General features: G+C 41.5%; 1 protein-coding gene across 3 annotated transcripts in view; it reads left to right on the top strand.

The window, feature by feature from the left end:
- Positions 1–25,678, top strand: part of MBOAT2 (membrane bound O-acyltransferase domain containing 2) — a 176,051-nt gene that overhangs the window by 19,110 nt on the left and 131,263 nt on the right. Inside the window, exons 2-3 of one of the 3 annotated variants that reach the window (XM_054023482.1) lie at positions 13,969–14,114; positions 23,141–23,218. The exons of 1 other annotated variant lie outside the window; for it this stretch is intronic. In XM_054023482.1, the coding sequence (XP_053879457.1) occupies positions 13,969–14,114; positions 23,141–23,218 (224 nt within the window). Of the gene's footprint in view, positions 1–13,968; positions 14,115–23,140; positions 23,219–25,678 lie in introns of those variants that run through there. One more of the 3 variants, XM_054023483.1, reaches the window with a different exon arrangement.

The raw sequence follows: 25,678 nt of genomic DNA, 5'->3' as shown, positions 1-25,678 counted from the left end.
TCTCCTATGCAGTCAGGTTCATCTGCCCGCTGTCCCCATGTGTCCCTGCATCCCCACTCAGACATCCTCACTCAGACACCACATGTGTCACTGTGCACCTACTCAGCCACCCCCTGTCTCCATGTGGCCCTGCCCCCCCACTCAGCCAACCCGCTCCCCTGCCCATCCCCTGTCCCCATTTGGCCCTGCACTCCTCCCCCATCCCTATGTGGCCCTGCACCTCCACTCCCGTTCAACCCCTGCCGCTGTCTGTCCTACCCCCATAACCCCAGCTTCCTGACCTGGCCCCACTGGCAAGGTGCTGCCTTCTTTTCCCTATCAGCAACTGGGGCTGGCTCGGGAATGTCTGCTCTGTTCTAGTGCCACAGCAGCCCCGGGTAAGCAAAAGGCACACCTGCAGCAACTTTCCAGTAGAAAGTTATTTTCTGTGGGGGGGGGGAAAAAATCTGCTCAGCACATGAATTCTGCACTTGCGTAGTAACGCAGAATTCCCCCAGGAGTAATCTGTCTATCCTGCACTGGAAAGCATGGTCCCAGTTACTTTGTAGACATACCCTCAAAGTCTTTCTTTGTTTCTTTGTATCATACTCTTGACTATCAAACTGAGTTTGGGTTAGGCTTTTGTACTAGAATGTATCACAGTATTAAGGAATCCTAAAAACCCCAATGTCTTTCAGTTACTATAAGTTAACATCTGTAAGGCCTAACAGTGAGTGATTTGTTAAGAAATACATAATTGTTTCCCTGGCCATTTGACTACTCTGATCAAAATATAAATAACAATTTTCAGTATATTGTTTCTCAGTGAAATTCCATAACTTGTTTATGTAGGTGACAAAACGCATTTCTCTCTGTGAATTCAGTAGTTAAATTACTTTGCTTGGAAATGCATCTTGATCATTTAAACCAGACTTGTTTGTGTATTGAAGATGTAAATACTTTTCATTTGCAATCTGAGTTACTCAGCCCTTAACTGGCCAAACCAGTTTCCTTTCAGAAAAAGCACTACCATAGGTCATGTTTTTCTTCTGTCTTATTGTTTTTAAAAAAGCATCAGCATTCTTACTCCAATTCCACTTTTAAACCAAATTGGTTTCCTAGGATTTGGCTGTTCCTGTGCATAGGTAGCTGCATGGAGCCACATATGAATGCTGAGAACCAACGATGCTGAGTCACTGAGAGATTGGCTTACTGATCAGGGTTATTACCTTCTGCTTGACTCTCATCTCCCCTGATGAGTCTGAGTATTGGCTTGTTCTCACTCTGAAAATGTATAAACCTACTTTTGCTCAAAATGACACATCGTTTTAAATCCTTAGTTATACATTTTTCTTTCCTTGCAGTGATTTTGAATAAAGACTTAGTAAGCCCTATTTAAAAGCCTCATTGGAATTGATGCTCATTTATTGCACAAACCAGATTATTAGTGCCTAGATCATATTCTTCATTACTTGTTCCCAGCATACTTAAAGAATTATTTGCCAAAAATTGAAAAAGTTAAACAGAAATAGAAATATATAGTTAACAAAATTGTCTGTCTGTTTTTTCTGTATGTTGTTTTGGACTAAAATCAGCAAATACTGGAAAAGAAACATTAAGAATGTGAATGAGATTGGCTAGCGATCCTGATGTCTGCCAACAAATTTATTTTAAAATGATAGGGTTTATTATTAGTTGGACGAAAAAAGCTGCTGCCAGTCTTGGTAAAGTTGAGCAAGACTAGTGGCGACTGCAGATCTTTAAAAAGCTATTTTATTTTATTTTATTTTATTTTATTTATTTATTTATATTTTATGATTAAAGTAGGGCCTCCAAACTGAAATCGGGGGGGGGGGGGGGGGGGGGGGGGATTCCCATCATGCTGGGCGCGACACAGACACCTGGCATGATGGTCTTTTTCTCCAAAGAACTTAGTCTAAATAATTTGGTTCAATTTCTTCCACCTCTGGACCCCCAAAATCTAGGAAAGGCAGGTTATTTGCAACCCACTGGTATCTGCTTGAGACCCTCCAGATTGAGAACCTACGCTGTATATTTCATCGTTGGAGAGAAGCTTTCAGACATGTAGAGTAAGGAAAATCCTTGCTTCATCTCTGAGCTTGACCACATGATTTAAAAATTTGCCACATTAAATCCAATGAAGTCTATTTTGGAAGAAGGACTGCTGATTTACACAATGAGTGTACCAATACCAATACAGTGATTGCAGACACCCTTCTTCAAGAGCCGATTGTTATAAAGCTTCAGATATCTTTTTTCCTATAACATGTTCTGTCAAGCAGGCCTCATGTATGGCTCCTTCCAACTCATTCTGGAATAATGTAAAACGTTGAGTGGAATAAGACACACTTGTGGTTTTATCCTGTTGTGTGGAAAACTAGTGGTTCTCCTGATTTCTAAGCAGCTGTTCACAAATATCTGCAGCCATGTCATGAATCCATCAACTGACTACTTCATTGGAGAGGAAAATTGCATTGACTTAACTGACAGCAACAGATCCCAATCCAATGCTGATATTTGAGAGAAAAGATAGTCAATGTTTCCCTAATTATAATGAGGCTTGGCAGTTTTTGTTGTTTGCCGTGTCACCAAGTATGATGCCATTAATGAAATGGTTTTAGAATTTACATCACTGGAAGTTTTTGCTTGAAGAATTCCGTGGCTTTCTTCAGAAAGACTGCTTGCTCTACAAATGGCTTAATGCCTCCTTCCTTTTAATGGCCATGTGTGTGCCATGTAATTCTTCACCAGCTGCTTCAGAAAAGTTGTTTTGATATCATGGCAGCTGATAAGTATTCTGGGGCATGTTTGATCAACTTTACCAGAGAGGAAAGGCAGACTGCAAGCAGGGATATAGTGTTGTTAATGATTTGGGATATTAAATAGCTTTTGCAGGTTGTGGGGTTTGGGTTTGTTAAAACTTAGTTCATTTTTAAGAAAAAGTGTTTGGCTTAATTGTGGGAAAGCATTTTTTAGAATGTATACTATTGATTGGGTTTCTTTCCTTAAGCCAAAAAGGCTGTACACAAAGTTGTTGCAAAGTCTTCTTTTCTTTTCTTTAAAAACCCAGCTGTAGAAATATATAAAGATAGAAATAAATGGAAGGGATGGGAGTGTGAGAGCAATTAATTTAACATCTCCCCAAATGATTTAGTTGGGGATTGGTCCTGCGTTGAGCAGAGGGTTGGACTAGATGACCTCCTGAAGTCCCTTCCAACCCTGATATTCTATGATTCTGTGACTCACAAAAGAGAAATTAAGGGAGTGTGCATCGCCAGCAGCACCCCGCATAAATGCCTGGGACCAGAGGGCACTAGAGCTGGCCCAATGAATACCACTGAGGGAGAAATCTCCAGCAACAGTGCACGCGACGTGCACACCTAATGTGGAATGGACATGAGCAACACCTCTTGAAGAACAACAGTTAGGAAAGGTTAGTAACTGTTTTTTCTGCTGTTGCTGCCAAGCTGTTAACTACAGTTTTGCTGCTGTGACATTGCAGGTCCTTAGTGAAATGTACCCTCTGCAGTCTGGGACACGTAATCTGTACCATCCAATTAACAACCATGTGTACAAGTAAATTTACTTTATTTTATTTTTTTCAATTGGGCAGGTGCCCCTTCAGTGATTCCTCCATTATGAAGTAGTGTGGGAGATTGGAGGGGTTTCTAGTAACTCCTGGCTACACGCAGACTGTACAGCTGCTGTTGAAAGGATAATGAGTCTAAACTCTCAGGCTTGGTCTACACGACAGAGTTAGGTCGATGTAAGGCAACTTATGTCAGCCTAGCTCTGTAAATGTCTACACTACAATGTTGCTCCCATTGATGTAAGTTGCCCACTACACCAACCTAATAACTTCATCTCTGCAAGAGGTGTAGCGCTTAGGTCGATGTAGTTAGGGTGTAGACACTGTGTTACGTACTGTGTTACATATGTTGCCTGTCTGGAGTCTGGCCACCCTGCACAGGCTGTCATCCCTGGGACAGGAAGCGGTGGAGCTCCAATTTTCAGTACCCAACACTTAAGTTGGAGGAATTGCTCCTGGTGAGGACGCAAACCAGGTTGCCCGTTCAAATTTTATTCAGCTATCTTGAGTGCATGCATTATGATGTAGTCTTTAATTACATGATCACTTAGCTTTTTAGAGCAGTGAAGTGGATTTATCGCTGCCTCTACCAGAGTACTTAAGTGATCTGGGCATGCCACTTAACCAAAACATTCACAGTCGGCCACTAATGATGTTCCTTGTTTTCTGGATGCCCAACATGAAACACCTGCGGCCAGATTTTCAGAAGTGCTGAATGCTCATAACTGCAACATTTGGAACTGTGCTTTGACATATAAAGTGGTAATAAAAATGCTAAGTACTCTGAAAAAATCAGGCCCTAGGTGTCTCAAGTTGGGCACCCAAAATTAGTAGACACTTTGGTCTTAATCACTCTGTACTTCAGATGCCAGTCTGTAAAATTGGGGTAGTAGCACCTAATTTTACAGGGGTGTTATAAAGGTGAATTCATTGTTTGTGCAGCACTCAGTCTGGTGAGAACTCCATGGAAATGAGGGTTGAGTGATGTGTGTTTTAAATAAGGCCTGAGGTCACACATAGAACGAGAAGGAAGAAACTGTGACTAAAGTAACTGTTCACTGAATGAGGCAGAGGTTCTGTGGAGGGGGGGATGGGGAGTATTCGGTTGTGTAGTTAAAGACAATATCATAATGTGTATGTCCAAGAAGGGTGAATTGAGGTTGCATAGGCAACCTTAATTCTTACATTTTCTAACTTTTGAGTGCTGGATTTTGCAAACTTAAGATTCTTTTTAACATGGACATGCTATAATTAACTACAAGTATCTTGAAAACACAGTCTCTGCCCAGGAGAGCTTGTAATCTAAGGGTATGTCTACACTATGAAATTAGGTCGATTTTATAGAAGTTGATTTTTAGAAATCGATTTTATACAGTCGATTGTGTATGTCCCCACTAAGTGCATTAAGTCGGCGGAGTGCGTCCTCACTACCGTGGCTAGCAATGACTCACGGAGTGGTGCACTGTGGGAAGCAGTATGTGCAGAACCTGGCTAAGAGACGGCAACATGAGGACGATTGTGATGAGGACATGAACACAGATGTTCCTGAAAGAACGGGCTGTGGCAATTGGAACATCATGGCGGCAGTGGGGCTGGTTGATTCAGTGGAACCCCAATTCTCGGCCCGGCAATCAAGCACAGGCTGGTGGGACCACATAGTGTTGCAGGGATGGGATGATTCCAAGTGCCTGCGAAATTTTTGGATGCATAAGGCCACTTTCCAGGAACTCTGTGAGTTGCTTTCCCCCGCCCTGAAGTGCAGGAATACCAAGATGAGAGCTGCCCTGACTGTTGAGAAGCGAGTGGTGATAGCACTGTGGAAGCTTGCAATGCCTGACTGCTACCGGTCAGTCAGGAATCAATTTGGAGTGGGCAAATCTACCGTGGGGACTGCTGTGATTCAAGTAGCCAATGCAATCACTGATGTTCTGCTATCAAGGGTAGTGAGTCTGGGAAATGTGCAGGTCATAGTGGATGGCTTTGCTGCAATGAGTTTCCCTAACTGTGGTGGGGCAATAGGTGGAACCCATATCCCTATCTGGCATCGGAGCACCAGGGCAGCCAGCACTGGTGGGTCACAAGGGATGTTTCACCGACACCAACGTGGGATGGCCAGGAAAGCTGCATGACGCTTGCATCTTTAGGAATTCTGGGTTGTTTGAGCAGCTGCAAGAAGGGACTTACTTCCCAGATCAGAAAATTACTGTTGGGGATGTTGAAATGTCAATAGTTATCCTCGGAGACCCAGCCTACTCCTTGCTCCCATGGCTCATGAAGCCATACACAGGCAGCCTGGACAGTAGTAAGGAGCAGTTCAACTATAGGCTGAGCAAGTGCAGAATAGTCGTAGAATGTGCCTTTGGATGTTTAAAAGCTCGCTGGCGCTGTTTGCTGACTAGGTTAGACCTCAGCTCAACCAATATTCCCATTGTTATTACTGCTTGCTGTGTGCTCCATAATATCTGTGATAGTAAGGGGGAGACGTTTCTGGCGGGGAGGGAGGTTGAAGCAAATCACCTGGCTGACAATTTTGAACAGCAGACACGAGGGTGATTAGAAGAGCACAGGTAGGCGTGCTGTGCATCAGAGAGGCTTTGAAAACCAGTTTCATGACTGGCCAGGCTATGGTGTGACAGTTGTGTATATTTCTCCTTGATGCAAACCTGCCCTTTTGTTGATTTTAACTCCCTGTAAGCCAACCACCTTCCCCCCCTTCGTTCACAGCTGGCAAAGGAAATAAAGTCACTATTGTTTGGAAACCATGCATTCTTTCTTTATTAATTAAAAAAAAAAAAGGGAGATAACTGATAAGGTATCCCGGGTGGGGTGGGGGAGGAGGGAAGGACAAGGCCACATTGCTTATTGTAGCCACACTACAAATCAAAACTGTTTGAATGACAGCCTTCTGTTGCTTGGGCCATCCTCTGGAGTGCAGTGGCTGGGTTCCCGGAGCCTGCTCCTCTACCCCCCCAGGTTCTTGGGCGTCTGGGTGAGGAGGATATGGAATTCTGGGAAGAGGCCAGACAGTTGTACAGTGGATGCAGCGGTGGTCTGTGCTCTTGTTGGCTTTCCTGCAGCTCCCCCATTAGCTTCAGCATTGCATCCTGCCTCTTCTCATCATGCTCACTTAATGCTTTCATGGACACTGCCACTGAATGTCTCCATGCATTCAGCTGTGCCCTATCAGTGCAGGAGGCCTGCATGAGCTCGGAAAACAAGTCATTGTGAGTGTGGTTTTTTTTTTTTTTTGCCTTCTAATCTGCGATAACCTCAGGGACGGAGATGATGGGGGAGCATAGAAACATTTATCCTACGGGGGGATAAAAAGGGAGAGTAAAATTTAAGATGATACATTTCTGAGAACAAAAGGGAGACTCTTTCACAGTGAATCAAGCAATTCACAGCAGACAGCATATTTGCCTTAGGTCGCATTTTGCCTTTTATATTGAGCGCCTGCTGGTATGGTGACACATCACACACAGCTGGGTAACAGAATTCGGTTTCCAGGCAGCCATGGTAAGCCAAAGGGTACTTGGGTTTGGCTTCTAACGCCTTCATAACATGTGGGAATGTTTTCAAACTGCAATGTCCTCCTTTCCCTTAGCAAGTAATGCCGGTTGGGTTTTCCATTTAAAAGGAGGGGCTGCGGTTTTCAGGTGGATGTGCAGCACACACCTCCCCCGACCCCTCCACATGGCTATTTGGGATGATCCCTTTTAGCCAAGTGCAAACAGCCCAGCATGAACGGGGTCCTTTTACCGTTCCCTTACAAAAATTCCCCTGTTTCAACCAGATGACCATGAATGATATCACTCTCCTGAGGCTAACACAGAAAGATGTAGACCGAATGTTGCTTGAATGTGACCAAAACCCAGGACCATTCACTGCCATGCTTTGTGCTGCAATGATTCCAGACTACTTGCTACTGGCTTAGCGCGGTAAAGTGTCCTACCGTGGAGGACAAAATAAGGCAGCCCTCCCCAGAAACCTTCTACAAAGTCTTTCAGAGTACCTCCAGGAGAGCTTCATGGAGATGTCCCTGGAGGATTCCCACTCCATCTCCAGACACGTTAACAGACTTTTCCAGTAGCAGTACTGGCCGTGAATGCATCCCAAGTTTTCAGGGCAAATCATACATTAAACACTATTGCTTTTAAACCCTGTACTGTAGTTACAAATGTGCACTCACTAGAGGTGCCTTCTCTGCCTTCAGGGTCGGGGATCCCGCCTTGGGTGGGTATTGGCTCCAGGGTGATGAAAAGGTCCTGGCTGCCGGGGAGAACGGATTCACCACTTGCCTACTGCGCATTTTCCTCCTTCTCTTCCTCATCCACAAAATGCTCCTCTGTGTTGCGTGAGACTCCCCCCTTGCAGGTGTCCACAGACAGTGGTGGGATAGTGGTAGGGTCCCCCCTAGAATGCCATGCAGCTGATCATAGAAGCAGCATGTATGGGGCTCTGACCCAGAGCGACCGTTTGCCTTCTTTGTCTTTTGGTAGACTTGCATGAGCTCCTTGACTTTCATGCGGCACTGCTGCGTGTCCCTGTTGTAGCCTCTGTCCATCAAGGCCTGTGTGATTTTGGCATATATGTTAGCATTTCTTCTTTTTGATCGGAATTCTGCCTGCACAGATTCTTCTCCCCATACAGCAATCAGATCCAGTGTCTCCCGTTCGCTCCATGCTGGAGCTCGTTTGCGATTCTGGGGGGACTGCATGGTCACCTGTGCTGCTTAGCTCGCCACGCTGACCAAACAGGAAATGAAATTCAAAATTTCCTGGGGCTTTTCTTGTTTACTTTGCTAGTGCATCGGAGTTGAAAGTGCTGTCCAGAGCGGTCACATTGGAGCACTCTGGGCAGGGTCAGCTCTAGCTTTTTTGCCGCCCCAAGCGGCGAAGGGAAAAAAACCAACAGGCTGCGATCGGCGGCACTTCGGCGGCAGCTCTATCGCGCCGCTTCAGTCTTCAGCAGCAGTTCAGCGACCAGTTCTTCCCTCCGAGAGGGACCGAGGGACCCGCCGCCGAATTGCCGCCGAAGACCCGGATGTGCCGCCCCTTCCCATTGGCTGCCCCAAGCACCTGCTTCCTGTGCTGGTGCCTGGAGCCAGCCCTGACTCTGAGATAGCTCCCTGAGGCCAATAACGTTAATTTGCATCCTCACTACCCCAAATTCAACTCAGCAAGGTCGATTTTTAGCGCTACTCCCCTCTACTGACCAGGGCTAAGTGTCAGACAAGATGGAGTGAGGTATGTGTAATGAACCGGTGAAAAGAAACACAAGGTTGTGTACACATCTTGATTCCATTTTTGTGTGCATGTATGTGAATGTTTGTGGACTTTAGGTAGGGTTACCATATTTCAACACTGAAAAAAGAGGACGCTCCATGGGGGCTCAGGCCCCACCCCAACTCTGCCCCTTCCCCGACCCCAGCCCTGCCCCAACTCCGCCCCTTCCCTGCCCCCATTCCAACCCCTTCCCCAAAGTCCCTGCCCCAACTCCGCCCCCTCCCCTGAGCACCCCGCATTCCCCCTCCTCCCTCCCGCCCCCCAGGCTCCGGCTGCTGCTGCACTGGGGAAGTTGCTTTGGCCCCCACCACGGTGGAGAGCGGCGGGAGCCGGGAAAGTTGGAGCCCGGGGAGGAGGCGGCTGCGCGCTCGGATGCCACCGCCGCCTCTGTGCCCCGGCAGATTGGGGGAGATGTAAGTTTTGCTGCAGCCATTCGCACTCGGGGTCCCTTACCGTGTCTCCCTATTTTCCTGGACATGTTCGGCTTTTTGGAAATTCCTCCCAGATGAGGATTTGAGGACCAAAAAGTCGGACATGTCCGGGAAAATCCGGACGTATGGTAACCCTAGGTTGAGACACAGCTGCAGGAATGGGCAAGGTACAGGCCCCAGGAACTAGCTACATCCAGCTGGGAGATCTCTGGAAGTTGCAAAACTTCCATCAGTCAGGTTGTGGTTTTGCAAAAAAAGAGCAAACTCAGCAACGGCTCCGATCCGAGCTCCGTTTTCTCCAGAGTTCAGGAAGGATCAGATAAAAGACTCCAGTTGGGGGCCATCTCTGCACAGGATCAGCCATTTCCAAGAGAGACCGATCTAGGAGCGAATGGGAAGTGAGGGAAAGGCTCTGCTGTGTGGTGGGGTGGCAGGGAGCAGCACGGATGCACGGCAAAGATTGCTAACTAGCACACACAGTGCTTTGCCATTTATTATTTCCTAAGTGCTGCAAGGGTGCATGGTGCTGTGCAGCCCCATTGAAATAGCAAGTCTCTACCCACAATTGTTTACAATCTAATGGCCCCAAGGACGGTGTACAAGGAAGCAGGGAGCTTCCCCCAGTTTCTTGCACCCGCATGCCACAAGCTGACTCCTCTCTGCTAATGCCTCCAGGAGTGCTAGCTGCTTATAAGCAGATAGGGAGCGGGCAGGATGAGGGTGGAGTCGTGACCCCAACACCTCCTTCCCAATCAGTGAAGCTGGCCTGAAACATAGGGGAGTGAACAATGCGGCTTCTCCAATGAAGATGCTTCTCCAGCGTGCATGTCTCTGTTGCAGCAATCAGAATTCCTCCCTTCGGCTCTGTTTAAGAGCCGAGCTGCCCGAGCGCTACCAGCTTCGGGCAGCTCCCATGCCTCCGGACCCTGAGCCGCTGGCCGGGCACTTCCCCTCCCGGGCTCCGGGGGCGCAGGGTCCGGAGGCATGGGGGCTGCCCAAAGGCGGTAGCGCTCGGGCAGCTCGGCTCTTAAACAGAGCCGAAGAGTCAGGGTAGGAGCACAGCAGCTGCCTCCGGAGCCTGGGAGGGGAAGTGCCCGGCTGGCGGTATTTTTCCCGGACATGTTCGGCTTTTTGGAAATTCCCCCCGGACGGGGGTTTGATTACCAAAAAGCCGGACATGTCTGGGAAAAAACGGACGTATGGTAACCCTACTTTAGGACATATACAGCTAAAAATGCTCACTGTGAACTTCTGAGTCATTTTGGGTAGCTTTTAAGGAATAAGTTCAACAATATAACATTGGTAACAGTCCTACAACTCTGCACTTGGAACTTCTGTTGACATCAGTAGGAGTGTTTGCATGTGGAATGGATGCAGGCTTTGGCTCTGCTGTTCCTGAGGAAAGGTATGAAATCCTACACTCTTACTATGCTGTTTTCTCAAATAAAAATATCTTGAGGTGGGGGTGGTATTTGTTTCAGTTCCATCACATTTGATATTAACCAGGATGAATGTTGGTGTTTTCATTTGTTGTAATTACTCAGTTTAGCTCTACTTTATAAAATACAACTCAAGTCCATATTATTTTTTTTCAATGACGCCATACAAGATTTCCTCCTTTTACAAGAACAAGAATTTTTGTTTTTTTGTTTCCAGACTTGCAAACTCATCCTGGGCTATGACAGTCAAGCTAGGTCTCTTGTTTCTCTTGCTTCATCACCAGTAATGAAGATGCTGCAGTTCAGATTATGGCCTTAATTGACACCCTGTGCAGCAACATTGTCTTCATTTAGGGTTGTGCAGGTGTTGCTGATAACATAATCTAGGGCAGTGCGGGTTGCACAGGTGTATATGAGGACTTAATTTAAAAAGACTGATCCTGGCAATTTACTATCCCATAACTCCTAACTACCTTCTCTACTAACATAATGAAATAGAAAATGGCAGGGGAACACAATATCTGCAGGATAATGTTAATATGGTTTTATAAAGAACATAATATGGCAGTCAAGTTTGTGTGACTTTGTTCGGTTAAAAATTAATTGAAGGAAAGCAATAGATATAAAATTTGAATTTACAACATCCTAGCTATAATAAACTTTGCACTTACATAACAGTTCATCTGAAGGTCTCAGTGTGGCTTACAAGGGTGGGCATTGTCTACATTTGTAAAAATGGGGAATCTGTGATACAGATTAAATGAGGGTTATAGAGGAAGCTGATGGTATTCAATTTCTATCTGAAAAACTAATCCAAATTAATTTAATATATGCACGGTCATAGACTGAAAACTGGCTGAATGGCCATAAATACAGGGTCCTTACAAACTTTGTATTTTGTTGTCAGAGATGTTTAGTGTGGTATTCCAGGCATCCATGTTAGGCCTGTTTTTATGAAACATCTTTAATCTGTTTTATCTGGATTTATCTTGAGCCAACTAGATTTAATTCAAGCATCTTTCTGTGCCAGACTGCAAAAACTGAGCAAATCTCCATCTGGGTCTAGAGAAACGGAGATGTAGAACAAAGTGTCATCAAAAATACAGATGGCTTTGTAACTCACCCACTCTTATGTATTAATAATATTTGACATGTATATTGGTGCCAAGTAGCTTCAACCAGGTTCGTGGCACATTATACTATGTACTGTACAAACATATAGTACATGACAATCCCTGCCCCAAAGAGCTTAGAGTCTAAAGACAGTGCAGGTGGAGGAAACAAAGATGTGGTGATGGGGAAGGGGGTGGACAGAGAGAACAGGGCAACAAAAATAATAGTATGTTTTAGCAAAAACTAGCTTTGACTATTGTGTGAAATTGGTAGCAGTAATCACTACTCACTGCTTTCCTAGCTGTTGTCAGATTGCACTTTTGAAATGAGTTTTATGGAGGTATTGAAGATGGATGTGGGGTTGGCTTCCCCTATTTAATGGGAGAATGCATGGAGGCACTTATGAGTGAAATAGACAAGCTGGTGATTGAGGCTGGCGCTGATGTTGGAGTGAAGGCTGGGTAGCTGTTGAAAAGTTAAAATGAAGTATTTTGAAGTAAGATAAGAGAATGGATAAATGTGGATCAGACTTTCTTTTGTTGGCTGATTGTTGAGAGGAGGGTGATGCACCTGAACCCTTCAGTACCACCCATGAGAGAAGCTTTGGGGCAATGAACAGATTCTCAATGCTGCCCTCTGTGGCTTCCCAGAGAGGAAAGAAATGAGCCAATCCAATGCTACCCTTTAATTTGCTGCCAGGTTACCATGGCATATGAACAAGACTTCCATGTTCAGTTGAGTCTCAGCTTTCTGGAAGACCTGAGGATCTGCATGGATATTTGATCTGTGTATGTTACCAGGAGATTGTCTAGCAACAATACTAGAGCAGATTGAAAGGTGTTAAGGAAGTTTGAGGACTCTGGGTACACAGTTCCCAAAAAAGGAAGACTACAGAGTGTCAACAATAAGTGAAATGGCTTAACAGTTTCTCATGTCTGATGTTGATACCATGTTTTCTCGAAGGAAAGCACAATAATCTCTGCCAGTAAGAGCAGTGTATCAATGTAAACTTCAACCATTTTTATGAAAAGGAGGGGCGCGTATCCACATTTCAATTGCAGGTTGAAGCTACACAAACACCTACAGAACTAGTGAATAACTTGTGTGGAAATGTAAATAGAGAAGAGACCACAGTTCTCCCCAACCTGAAAGTGTTCATCTGCTATAAAAATAGATTTGGAATAATCGGATGAATAATCTGGTCTGCAAAATAGATGGAAAATTTGTGACCGTGAGAAACAGTCTATTCTGAGTAAAGAGAACTAGGTTTATCAGGCTGTCCATAGCCCATGTCTCTGTGATTGCTATGCTAGAGGAAGAGCACCACTTCATCACAGCCTTGGCATAAGACTTTGAAAACTCTTCATTCTACAATCAGTCTGACTCAGAATGTAACTTCTGTTTCCAGTGGTATAGCCGCCTTCCTAATCGTTTCACCCATAGCAGAATGGCAAGTCACCAGTATTATAAGTCAACTTGCCTGTGAGGACAGCAAAGTAAAAGGAGAGGGTTCTTTAGCAAGTCAAAGAACGTAAGAAAAACATAGTATCCAGCCATGCTGTTGATGTGAGGATCTGGCTGCACAACACCCTGTCTCTATTCAGCTCCAAAACTTCAACTGGTTCTTTTAGATCTGAGGACAGACCATCAAAGTAGGTTCTCTGCCCTATGGGAGAAAAGGTCAGTCTAGTCTCAGACTAAAGAAGGCAACATTCTAAAAATGATATCCCAATTCAAAAACAAAATCGAGTTATCAGAAGTGGAAGAATGGCCTTTGTGGTTAAGGCACTGGTCTGGGATTTATGCTATTTTGGTTCAGTTTCTGGATCTGTCACAGACTTCCTCTGTAATCTTGATGAATCAGCCTTTCTGCCCCTTTTAATTTTCCATCTGTAAAATGGGTATAGACTTTCCTACCTTAGAAATGTGGTGTGAAGATTAATTCTTTAAAATTGTGAGATGCTTCAGTAATTCAGTGGTATAGAATATAGTACTTCGTTTTCAGAACGTTTGGTCCTATCATTAGTGGGTGAGTGTTGTTGGTAAGGTTTTTGATTTGGAAGCAAGGAAGTATATGATTATGTTGAATAACAGCTGTCTTTTCTCTGCAGGTTAACTTCGTAGTGTGCCAACTCTTTGCCTTGCTTGCAGCTATTTGGTTTCGAACATACCTTCATTCAAGCAAAACTAGCTCGTTTATAAGACATGTTGTTGCCACGCTTTTAGGCCTTTATCTTGCACTTTTTTGTTTTGGATGGTAAGTAACATTTTATCTTCCTTTTTCAACCGTTTCATGTGTTTTGTTACATACATTTTGGTATTTAGTGCTGCTGAAGTTTATTACAGTTACATTTACTACTTTCTGTGTTCTCTTTTGGTTGTTGTACACAAATGTACTGAAAGAAACAAAGTAATATATGCTCCATCCAATGTAACTGAGATGGAAAGTACTCTAAATGCCATATTATTTAATTCTCTGAAGGTCTTTTCAAAGGATTGTATCTTGCAGCTGTTTTTGGGAGGAGAGAGGAAGAGCTAAAATAAAAACTAATTTTGTAACTTGTACAACTTGTGACAAATTTGTGTAACATACTGCTCTGAGCAGGTGTGGCAGAAAGTAATTTTTTTTTATAGCTTCAATGGATAATTTCAGTGTCTCTTTTTCCTGTTTTGATTGATTTAAATTTTCACAATTGCAGGAAATTATTTAATGACAGACATTGAGATTAAAAAAGTTAAAGCTCTATAACTGTTAAAACGCAAACTGTCAACATCACAGGTCAAAGTATACAAAATAAGTATTCTGAAATCAAACTCTAATAAATTCTCAAGCAGTATTTTTCTTACTTTGCTTGCGTGTAAATTTTGATTATCATTTATGGACATACTTTTGTGTGTGTGTGTGTGTGTACAGTGAAATCAATATTTACCAACACTTATCAATAAAACTAGTACGTCCAAGCATAGCTATGAGTCTATACTAAATTAATCACATGCCTAGATACCACTCCTTAATCTCAAAATATCAATTAGCTTGCATTGTTTTTTGTTAAATACTGAATACAGATCTGAATACCATGGGAGAAGGGCGGTGAACAGAATTGTTGCTATAGAGTGTTTCTCTGGCACCAGGAAGGGCCTGGAAGGAAGTTGGACTCGGGCGAGTATCTTTTAAGATTAAGTTGTGACTGCTGTTAGAATATCTCAATATATGATATTCTATATAGGTTCTTCTGCCACACTCTTCACCGTTGTACATACTCAAGGTGTAATTGGCCAGAACAGCAGTAGAGGCGATACAAGAAATGCATTTACTTTTATGTATGTAAATTACACTACAGACTGTATAATCTAGTTGTTTCGGTGCAGTGTGGTTCAGTACTTATCAGGCTAGTTCAGGATGAAATAAGAGGGAGTTGGCTTAATTGGTGTGTGGCACAACAGCTAGTCCAACTTTCTCTTGAGGCACTGGTATATAGGCTAAGGCATTTTCTTAATTGACTAAAATATTCTGGCAACGTTTTAAAAACATTAAGAAGATAGGATGAGCTAATGCCCCTCCCCCTTCTCTTTGCATAGTTCTTGAATTCTGAACTACAATTGTGGCCCCTATATTCAGTTTAGTCACACAGGTACCTAAACATCTGCTTGCTGCAGACATTGTTTATAGATTCAGGAAATCAGAAAGTTAGGCTTATTCTTAATTAATATTATCTTTCAGTTTTATGTGTATAAGTTTGCAGTTTATTTATACACATGCACATAATCATGGAAGTGTAGGTCTGGAAGGTACCTCGAGAGGTGATCTAGTTCAGTCCCCTTCACTTAAAGCAGGGCCAAGTATTATCTAGACCACCCCTGAAATGCATTTGTCTAACCTGCTCTTAAAAATCTCCAGTGATGGAGATTCCACAACTGCCCTTGTTACCTGTGGTTCTTTCAACCCAAAGCTCTTGGTAGCTTTACTCTGTGCAAGGTGGTGTCAGGAAATAAATCAATGGAGACATGGCTGTCCGACCGATAGATGATTGGCACAAACGGAACAATACAAGAGTGCTCTCACTTAAAGATATACTTAACTTAGTGTCAAGCACTTACACATGTCCGCAACAGGTTAATAAAACACCCTCAACCCCCAATAATTACTGAAGTTGGGTGTGGCTCTTGAGTGGCACAGCGGCAGCCTTCCGATGGCCAATCTTGCGTCTGCTGGTGAGTCCCCCAAGATGTGTCCAGAAGAGTCCCTGAAGAATCCAACTACTCCAAACTTTCTTCCCTTATTTATTCATTAGTATTATAACAACACGTCACTCAAATAAAACTTGTTAAGCAAGCAATTTCAAAGGTTAAGCAAGAGAATTCCCTCTGATTATCAATTTGCCAGATGTGTTTTTGCAGCGTTTGCGTGCCTTGAGCCCCTGACAGACACATTCCTGAGGACACATATAGATAAGCTTCTTGTTTTTCTTAAACACATACCTCAGCAATTTCAACAGAGATGTTATCAGGAAGGACTCTGGGTCAAGCTGTCCTTTTTGTGGTAGTCCAAAACCCCTCCCTTCCTGACTCGGTCATGCTAAGGCTGCTGCATAGGCTCACTTATGGCCTGCTGGCTTGGTTAACGTTAGCAGTAAGCAGTAGTGGTCTTTGCACTTTACCTGTCCGCCAAGATCTCCCCATATATCCTCTGCAATCTATTCCGGTGCTTAACCACTCTGACAGGTTTTCCTAATGTCCAATCTAAACTGCCCTTGCTGAATTGAAGCCCATTGCTTCTTGTCCTCTCCTCAGAGATTAATGAAAACAACTTTTCTCCTTCTCCTTGTAACAACCTTTTACGTACTTGAAAATTGTTATCATGTCCCCTGCCAATCTTCTCTTTTTCAGACTAAATAAACCCAATTTTTTCAATCTTTCCTCATAGGCCATGTTTTGTAGACCTTTAATCATTTCTGTTGTTCTTCTCTGGACTTTCTCCAATTTGTCCACAAATGAAATGCGGCACCCAGAACAATTCTCCAGTTGAGGCCTAATCAGTGCAGAGTAGAGCGGAAGAATTACTTCTTGTGTCTTGCTTACAATACTCCTGCTAATACATCCCAGAATGATGTTTGCTTTTTTTTGCAACAGTGTTATACTGTTGACTCATATTTAGCTTGTGATCCACTATGTCCCCCAGATTGCTTTCTGCAGTACTCCTTCCAAGGCAGTCATTTTCTGTTTTTTTTCATGTGTGTAACTGATTGTTCCTTCCTAAATGGAGGACTCTTCTAGATTGGCTGTGAACCACCGATAACTACTCTCTGGGAAAGGTTTTCCAACCAGTTATGCACCCACCTTATAGTAGCTCCATCTAGGTTGTATTTCCCTAATTTGTTTATGAGAAGGTCATGCAAGATAGTATCAAAAGCCTTACTAAAGTCAAGATATATCACATCTACTGTTTTTTCCCCCTATCCACAAGGCTTGTTACCCTGTCAAAGAAAGCTATCAGGTTGGTTTGACATGATTTGTTCTTGACAAATCCATGCTGACTGTTACTTATCACCTTATTATCTTCTAGGTATTTTTCAAATTGATTGCTTAATTATTTGCTCCATTATCTTTCTGGGTGCTGAAGTTAAGATGAGTGGTCTGTAATTCCCTGGATTGTCCTTATTCCTCTTTTTATAGGCACTATATTTGCCCTTTTCCAGTCCTCTGGAATTTCTCCCGTCTTCCATGACTTTTCAAAGATAATCACTACTGGTTCAATTATCTCCTCAATCAGCTCCTTGAGTATTCTAGGATGCATTTCATCAGGCCCTGGTGACTTGAAGACATCTAACTTGTCCAAGTAATTTTTAACTTGTTCTTTCCCTATTTTAGCCTCTGATTCTACCTCATTTTCACTGGCATTCACTATGTTAGACATCCAATTGCTACTAACGTTTTTGGTGAAAACCAGAACAAAAAAGTCATTTAGCACTTTTGCCCTTTCCACATTTTCTGTTATTGTTTCCTCCCTGCCCCTATTGAGTTGTGGGCCTTGGAATTGACAGCCTGTCCTTGGTCTTCCTCTTGCTTCTAATGTATTTGTAGAATGTGTTTTTTGTTACCCTTTATGTCTCTAGCTAGTTTAATCTTGTTTTATGCCTTGGCCTTTCTAATTTTATCCCTACATACTTGTGTTGTTTGTTTCTATTCATCCTTTGTAATTTGACCTAGTTTCCACTTTTTAAGACTCTTTTTTTTTTTTTTTTAAGTGTTTCAGCTCATTAAAGATCTTCTGGTTAAGCCTGCATGGTCTCTTGCCATATTTGCTATCTTTCCTACACAGTGAGATAGCTTGCTCTTGTGCCCTTAATAATGTCTCTTTGAAAAGCTGCCAACTCTGTTGAACTGTTTTTCCTCTAAGACTTGCTTCCCATGGAATCTTACCTAACAATTACCTGAGTTTGCTAAAATCTGCCTTCTTGAAATCCATTATCTTTATTGGGCTGTTTTCCCTCCTACCATTCCTTAGAATTGTCAACTCTACCATTTCATGATCACTTTCACCTAAGTGGCCTTCAGTTTTCAAATTCTCAGCCAGTTCCTCCCTATTTGCCAAAATCAAATCTAAAACAGTCTCTCCCCTAGTAGCTTTCTCCAGCTTCTGAAATAAAAAAATGTCTCCAATACATTCCAAGAACTTGTTGGATAATCCGTGTCCTGCTCTGTTATTTTCCCAACAGATGTCTGGGTAGTTGAAGTTCACCACCACCACCAAGTTCTGTGTTTTGGAAGATTTTGTTAGTTGTTTAAAAAAAAGCCTTATCCACCTCTTCTTCCTGGTTGGGTGGTCTGTAGTAGATGCCTACCATGACATCACCCTTGTTTTTTACCCCTTTTATCCTTACCCAGAGACTTTCAACAAGTCTGTCTCCTATTTCCATCTCAACCAAACTCCAAGTGTATACATTTTTAATATATAAGGCAACGCCTCCTCCCTTTTTACGCTGCCTGTCCTTCCTTAGCAAGCTGTACCCTTCTATACCAATATTCCAGTAATGTGGATTATGCCGTACACTTAGGGTTGCTAACCCTCCAGGATTGTCCCGGAGTCTCCAGGAAATAAAGATTAATCTTTAATTAAAGATTATGTTGTTATGAAATCTCCAGGAATTTGTCCAACCAAAGTTGGCAACCCTACACTTACTCTCCCTTTATCAAATACGGTAAACATATAGTGCAGTGATACGGTATTTTTATAACAAAAAGATAATTCACACCTCTCCTTTGAGGAAAAGTTACAAGAGTATTTCAAAATAAATGAAAATATATTGTTCCTTCTAAATTTGGATTTCTGAAATTTACTGTTAGAAGACAGAAAACTGCACAATAAGTACAGAGCTTCATTGGCAATCAGGTGAGAAATGAAATAACATAAAAAATTAGGCAGTAATATCAGTCAAAATTCATCCAGACTGATGAATTAGGGTGTCATTGGTTTTGACTTGGCTTCACTGAGTGTGGTCCTAAGTAATTATCTCTTGCTTTAGAAAATAATAAATAATTTAAATAATTTGCAATCCGAAATGCTGGATATGAGGTTTGTCTTATGCATATTCTGATATTTTATTCATATTTAACTACTGGAAACTAACTTAATCTTTTTCCAAGGAAATAATTAAGCATGTTAGTTTACAAATTTCTGCTGCCTCTCATCTCAGCCAAAAACATCATTCCTCTCTTAATTTAGGAATAAAAAACAACTTTTTTTTCTGTCTTTGATCCTTTCTGTGAGTCCAAATAGTTTGGTATCATTCCTGCCTGCAGATGGAGACAGTACAGAAAATCTCTTTCGTTATGTCATCACCTATATACAGATTAGAGAGAACCTTAACCTATTATCTTCTACAGTGTTTAAAATTCAAAGACTCTCAAAAAGAAAAATTACATTTTAAAATGAATACAATTCCAGTACACTCAAATTTCACTTTAATAAAATCTACCAACCTCCTCTCCAGCTATTCAGGTGTCTGATTAGATGGCAGTTTATGGTAAATCCAGCTCCAGAGGGGAGTAATGCTTCTTTTTTCTGTCCTGAATCCCCAATTGCACTCACAGAAACTCCAAATGCAGGGAACAGTTTGGAATCTGCCATCCTCCAAGAATGTACTTGATTAATATTATAACCTGCTTGCCTCAAGTGAACTCCACAGAGTCTTAAATCACCTTTATTACACTGGCATGGTGATTTGGGGTACAAAGAAAGGTCATAGTGTCCTCTTTGAAAGTATTGAAGCACCCTTAGAGTGTACCTAGCACATAGCTAAAATGGGTTAATTAAAATATTTAGGTTTATAGTTTTCTATTCATTTGAATGCTATTGTAATTGAATTGCATATGACTCAAAGATCAATCACACTGCTAGTATTACTTTTCTGTTCTTATATAAAAGAATTAATACTTTTAGAGACTGAGTGTTAACATACTAATATGGATTGCAATTCCACCACAAGGCATGCTTTTTACAATAAAGTATTTGTCGGGTTTCTTGAAGATACATAATCTTGTTCCTGATCTTTAGCTTTTGAATTAAAAAAGAAAATATAGTTATGGAATTCATTGTAACTAATAAGGACTTGAAATAGAAAATAGTATTGATAATTTTAGATTTTTTTAAAAGAAATGCTTTTCCTTCTTAGTATTAATTGCCATAAAACGAGACGGATAAGTGGATAAAACATCTTTACAATACTCTTTTAAAATATTCAGTATAGCATTTCTTTCTTTAAAAAAAGTTGCAACAGTGTTACATCAAAGCCAATATGAATATTAACCTTCTTATATCTCTAATAGGCTAACTCCTGCTGATGCAAGGATCTTTTTGTAATAATGGAGATCCATGTGAATTGGACCTGCTTTTATATCAAAAAGGCCAAGCAGTTTTTGGAAGAAATGAATGCCCAAGATTTATAGGAAAACTTGCCTTATAAATGTCTGTGATAACTGAGCTGAAGGTGACTAGCAACAGCAGCTGATTTTTAGGCTGTATTTGTATGGGAAAGAAAATTTCCAAATAAATCAGTAGTATTTTAGCCATTTGATCTCTTTTGATTAAGATGGTCCCAAAATGAGAGAGAGTCTGCCTAATGAAGATCAAACACATTTTCCTCATAGCTAATACTGTGACACGTTGACCCCCCTTCAGGGAGCCACCTGATGTACTGGGGTCCTACTGAGCCCGCCCTTTCCACCAGCCTGGGCTCCCTCACCCTGTCTTGCTGTGCCAGGCCCTTAAGCCTCCTCTAATACATACACAGATGGGACCACACCCAGCTGCAAAAGGACACAGACACTGAGATCAGCTCTGTGTGGGAAGACTCAGCTTGGGGATTGCCCAGCATTCAAGTGCACCCCTCTCTGGAGTGCAAAATTGTATTGTCTTGCACTGCACAGAAATCTGTACCGTGTAAGCTCATGAAAATCACACCCTCCCTCAATGTGGAGGAAGATATGCACAGCTTTTTGCCCCCCCTCCCTGAGTTATGAATTGCACAAACTGATTGATAGAAAACAAAAACAAGTTTATTAACTACAAAGAACAGATTTTAAGTGATGATCAGGGATAGCAAACAGATCCAAGTAGATTACTGAGCAAATAAAGCAAACACATCAACTAAACTTAATGCACTACTGGCTACAAGTTGTAATTTCTCACCCTAAATGTCATTTTAAGCAGGTTCCGGAGAGTCTTGAAAACAGACTTTTCTTGCTTGCAGCTTAGAATTCCAGATATTCCTTTCATGGGCCAGACACCTTCTAGCCTGGTTCCAGTTCTTCTCTTCCCGAGATCAGTCTTAGGCGTTTCTAGCAGTCAACTTGGTTGGCGCTTCATTAAAGAACCAACCCTGATTACCTAACTTCACTGCCTTAAAAAAGATTTACATATGGTGGGAATCTTTTTGTGTCTCAGTGGGATTCTCCCTCCCTTCCCCCAGTGAAAAAATACTAGTAATCCAAGATGGAATCCAGTAACAGGTGATATGATCACATGTCCCTGCAGTGTCAAAGCAGCATCCCAGGAAACTTCTCAGGAAGGTGGGGGATTAGCATGTTCAAAGTCCTATCATTCTCCCTAATGGCCCATCCAGACCGATTGCATTCTTTCTGGTGGGTGTTCCCCAGATGTAAACGCTTTTATAATTGATACATAGTTAATATTCCTAACTTCAGATACAGAAATGATACATGCATAGTAAATCATAACCTTTCCAATGATATGTCACATGACCCATCTTGCATAAAATACATCTTAGTTATGCCATATTCATATCATAAACATATTTCTATGAAGAATATGGGGCATAGTGTCACAAATACTATTAAGAAAATAAACTTAAGAGGGAAATTTGATACCAACTTCCTACTTCCCTGTTGAAAAATGACTTTCTACCACCACGTTATTTGTAAAAACAATGAGGAAAATGCACAGATAGTCAAAACTGTTTTAATCACTGAATCTTCACTAACTGATAGTGATTTGGTTGCCAGTATGAAATAACTTGCTGGCAGTGGCCTGGCCAGGGAATGATGAACTGTGGCCACGGGGAGCTGCGAGTGGCTGTACCTGTGGACGCTCAGGTAAACAAAGCGTCTTGCGGCCCACCAGGGGCTTACCCTGAACCAGCTGCAAACCAAGTTTGGGAACCCCTGCCGAAAGTTGCTGAACCCTGGTCTAGGAAAACATCATCGTTGCTGCCATGCTGTACCTGTTTTTTGGATAAGTAGAACATTAGTCTCCATGACTGTCAGTGTGGAACTTCAATTATCATATTTTGCCTTTATGTGAAAAGTGAACTGCAAAATGTGAACTTTACTTTCACCCTCTACTGTTTGCGTATGATGTGCAAAGACTAATTCTCACAACTCAAGCTGCCAGAATGCTCTTCTTCCTCAGATAAGGGAGAGCTCCACTCAGGTTATAGGCTTATGTGAGACAACTGTTCAGATCATTTAAAGATGTCAAGGTCCTCTGTAAAAGAGAGTGGATAAGGGACCTGATATTTTGAATGCAAAAAACCCTCAAACAGATACTTTTATAAGAAAATAGTAAAGGGCAAAAGTTGGTGGTTTTTTTTGCTTTTCAGTTACCTACCTTAAAATAGGTTTAAAGGAGATCTTCTTGTTAAGCGTGTAACTGATGGATTAAAAATCTAACTATCTTTTCATTTTAAGTAAGGAAAACATATATATGTGCTAGACTGTTGGTAATGAAAAATGATTGCCTGGAGTGACTATTATAATTTTTTCTAGGTATGCCTTACATTTTGTTGTACAAAGTGGAATTTCCTACTATATCATGATCATAATAGGAGTGGAAAATATGCACAAGTAAGTATTGGGTTTCTTTATTTAAATTTAAAGTTATTTAAATGAAGACTATAAACAGTTATTTAGAAAGTCGCTGTATAGCTGTTTATAAGAACAAATTAGGTTTATATCTGCATACATTTCTCTTACTGACACGCTTTATGTCTTATAACTATGCCTAGTATGTTATATTGCTATTGGCATTAGAATATCCTAACATTTCAGTATTTGAATTGCGCTAAAGATGGCTTGTTTGTAGGGAAAACACCACCCTTTTTGTCTGCTTTGTCTGTTTGAAATGCTGAGCACTTATTCCACTTACTGTCTGCAGAAAGAAACCCTAAGGCAGCATTGGTAATTTTCAATGTATAGCTGTTAATACATTTCTCATTGCTTAATCATAAATAGTCTTAGATTGCAAATACAAATAATTCATATTAATACAATTTTATAACTCTCAATACTAATGGAAGGAAAAGATCTGGGCATGAGAAGAGGGTTTGTGTGATGAAAGTGAATATTAATTCATTTAAAATGCCATTGTTTTTTGTTTGCTCTGTTTATTAAAAAGGAAAAAGAAACACGTGAAAAGGTATTCACATTAGGACACTATTTTAGTCTGATAATAATAGTATCATAGAAATGTAGAATTGGAAGGGACCTTGAAAGGTCATCTAGTCCAATCCCTTGCACTGAGGCAGGACTAAGTATTATCTACATCATCTCTGACCAATATATTTGTCTACCCTGTTCTTAAAAAGCTCCAGTGACAGAGATTCCACAACCTCCCTAGGTGATTTATTCCAGTGCTTAACTACCCTTACAGTTAGGAAGTTTTGCCACAGTCTAACCTGAATCTACTTTGCTGCAATTTAAAGCTAAAATAGAGACCTAATTATGTAATAGCATTCACGTGTTTTTTCTTTTTCTTTAAAGGGAACAAACGAAAAAGGATATTTTAAAAATGAATTATGTGTTTACATTAGATAAAGGCCCCAACTGAGTTTAGGGCCCCATTGTACTAGGCATCATACAAATGCATAGTAAGAGACTTAATCCCCTGAAGAGGATACTTAAAAAAACAACACAGGCAAAACAAGGGAGGGGAAACAGAAAGGAGATGTAATTTTGGTCTTGTACTGCTGATGTCTCTCAATTGCCCCAGATTGTCTTTGAGGGGAAAGGGGGAGTCTAAGTGTTCAGTTCCTTGTGTGTGTGTGATACACATGCACACATGCACTTTATATTCCTGTGTTGGAGTCAACAGAACCCACCTAGTTTGATTTAGCAGCAAAAACTCTCCGCAAGATTTTAGAATCTGGCACCCTATTAACCTATTATACCTTCTTACTCCCGACCCCCACACAGGTTGGGGGTTCCTCTGTTCCTCAAAGTTCAACTCTCTGGTTTCTTGCCCCAACTCATTGTGGCTATGAAATTTTCATGTCAAAAGGACGGAATGGAGATCCCTTGAGAGCCGATCAATGCCATGTCCAAAACAGTTGCCATGTCACGCAGCACAAGAATCTCCCTTCCACTGTGGGCCGCATACATGTACCCTGTACCATTTCCTGCCACCGCCGAGAAACCCATATTTGATTTAGTGGTCTTGATTTCCTGCATGACAGGTGCAGGTATTTACTAGATTACAATTTAGATAAAACCATGCAGCTTTTATCTTTTAATGAAAAATATTAATTTCTGCATATTAAATGTTCTTTTTTTCAAAGCTGATGCCAAAGGACAAAAGAAATATGCAGTTAGTGTTTCATCTTAATCTTTTTTGTTCATAAAAAAGCTCTGTCAATTGCAGTAAATCCCAAAGAGAATACATTTGAAATAAATAAATGGAAACATAAATTATTTTAGTATTGAAACATAGCTTCCTTTTAGTTAGCACAAATGCTGAAGGATTAAAGGAAAAATATTCAATCAGTATTTTTGTTTCAGCACCCTCTTATTTTAATTACCATTGTTAATTTAACTGTATGCACCCTAGTGAATCAAGTTCATCCCTCGTGTAAGGAGGCACAACTCCCTTGAAATCAGTGGAGTTGTGGTAAATTAAATCTGGGATAAATATGGCCCAGTGCGATGGAATATCTTCACTGCGTTAGGGCAAGAAACTACATCAGTCTGCATGTGGAAATCAGTATTTGGACCTTACAGTAGGTAGCCTTTAAATGTACTAAAGCATCTGTACTATAACCGATTTAAAGCTAATATATATACTTGCATATCTTGTTTGGTGACTAGAATTATTGACATATTTCATGGTTCTGCTTCTGATAAAGGTAAAAAACTATGAATGAAACACCACGGTTGAGATTTTAAAAACCCAGGAGTGTGGAAGTTCAGTTATGGGTTTCCTGCAAGAGAAAGTTGTTTTTTATTCTGTAATGCTCTATAGGGGAGAAAAGGAGTTGCTTCTGTTGCCAGTGCTTTCAGCCTTTAATGCACATAAGATGCCCTTGTATTTAA

The sequence above is a fragment of the Malaclemys terrapin genome, chromosome 3 (assembly GCF_027887155.1).
Source record: "Malaclemys terrapin pileata isolate rMalTer1 chromosome 3, rMalTer1.hap1, whole genome shotgun sequence".
NCBI lineage: Eukaryota > Metazoa > Chordata > Testudines > Emydidae > Malaclemys > Malaclemys terrapin.
This window is presented reverse-complemented; position numbering and strand designations above follow the sequence as displayed.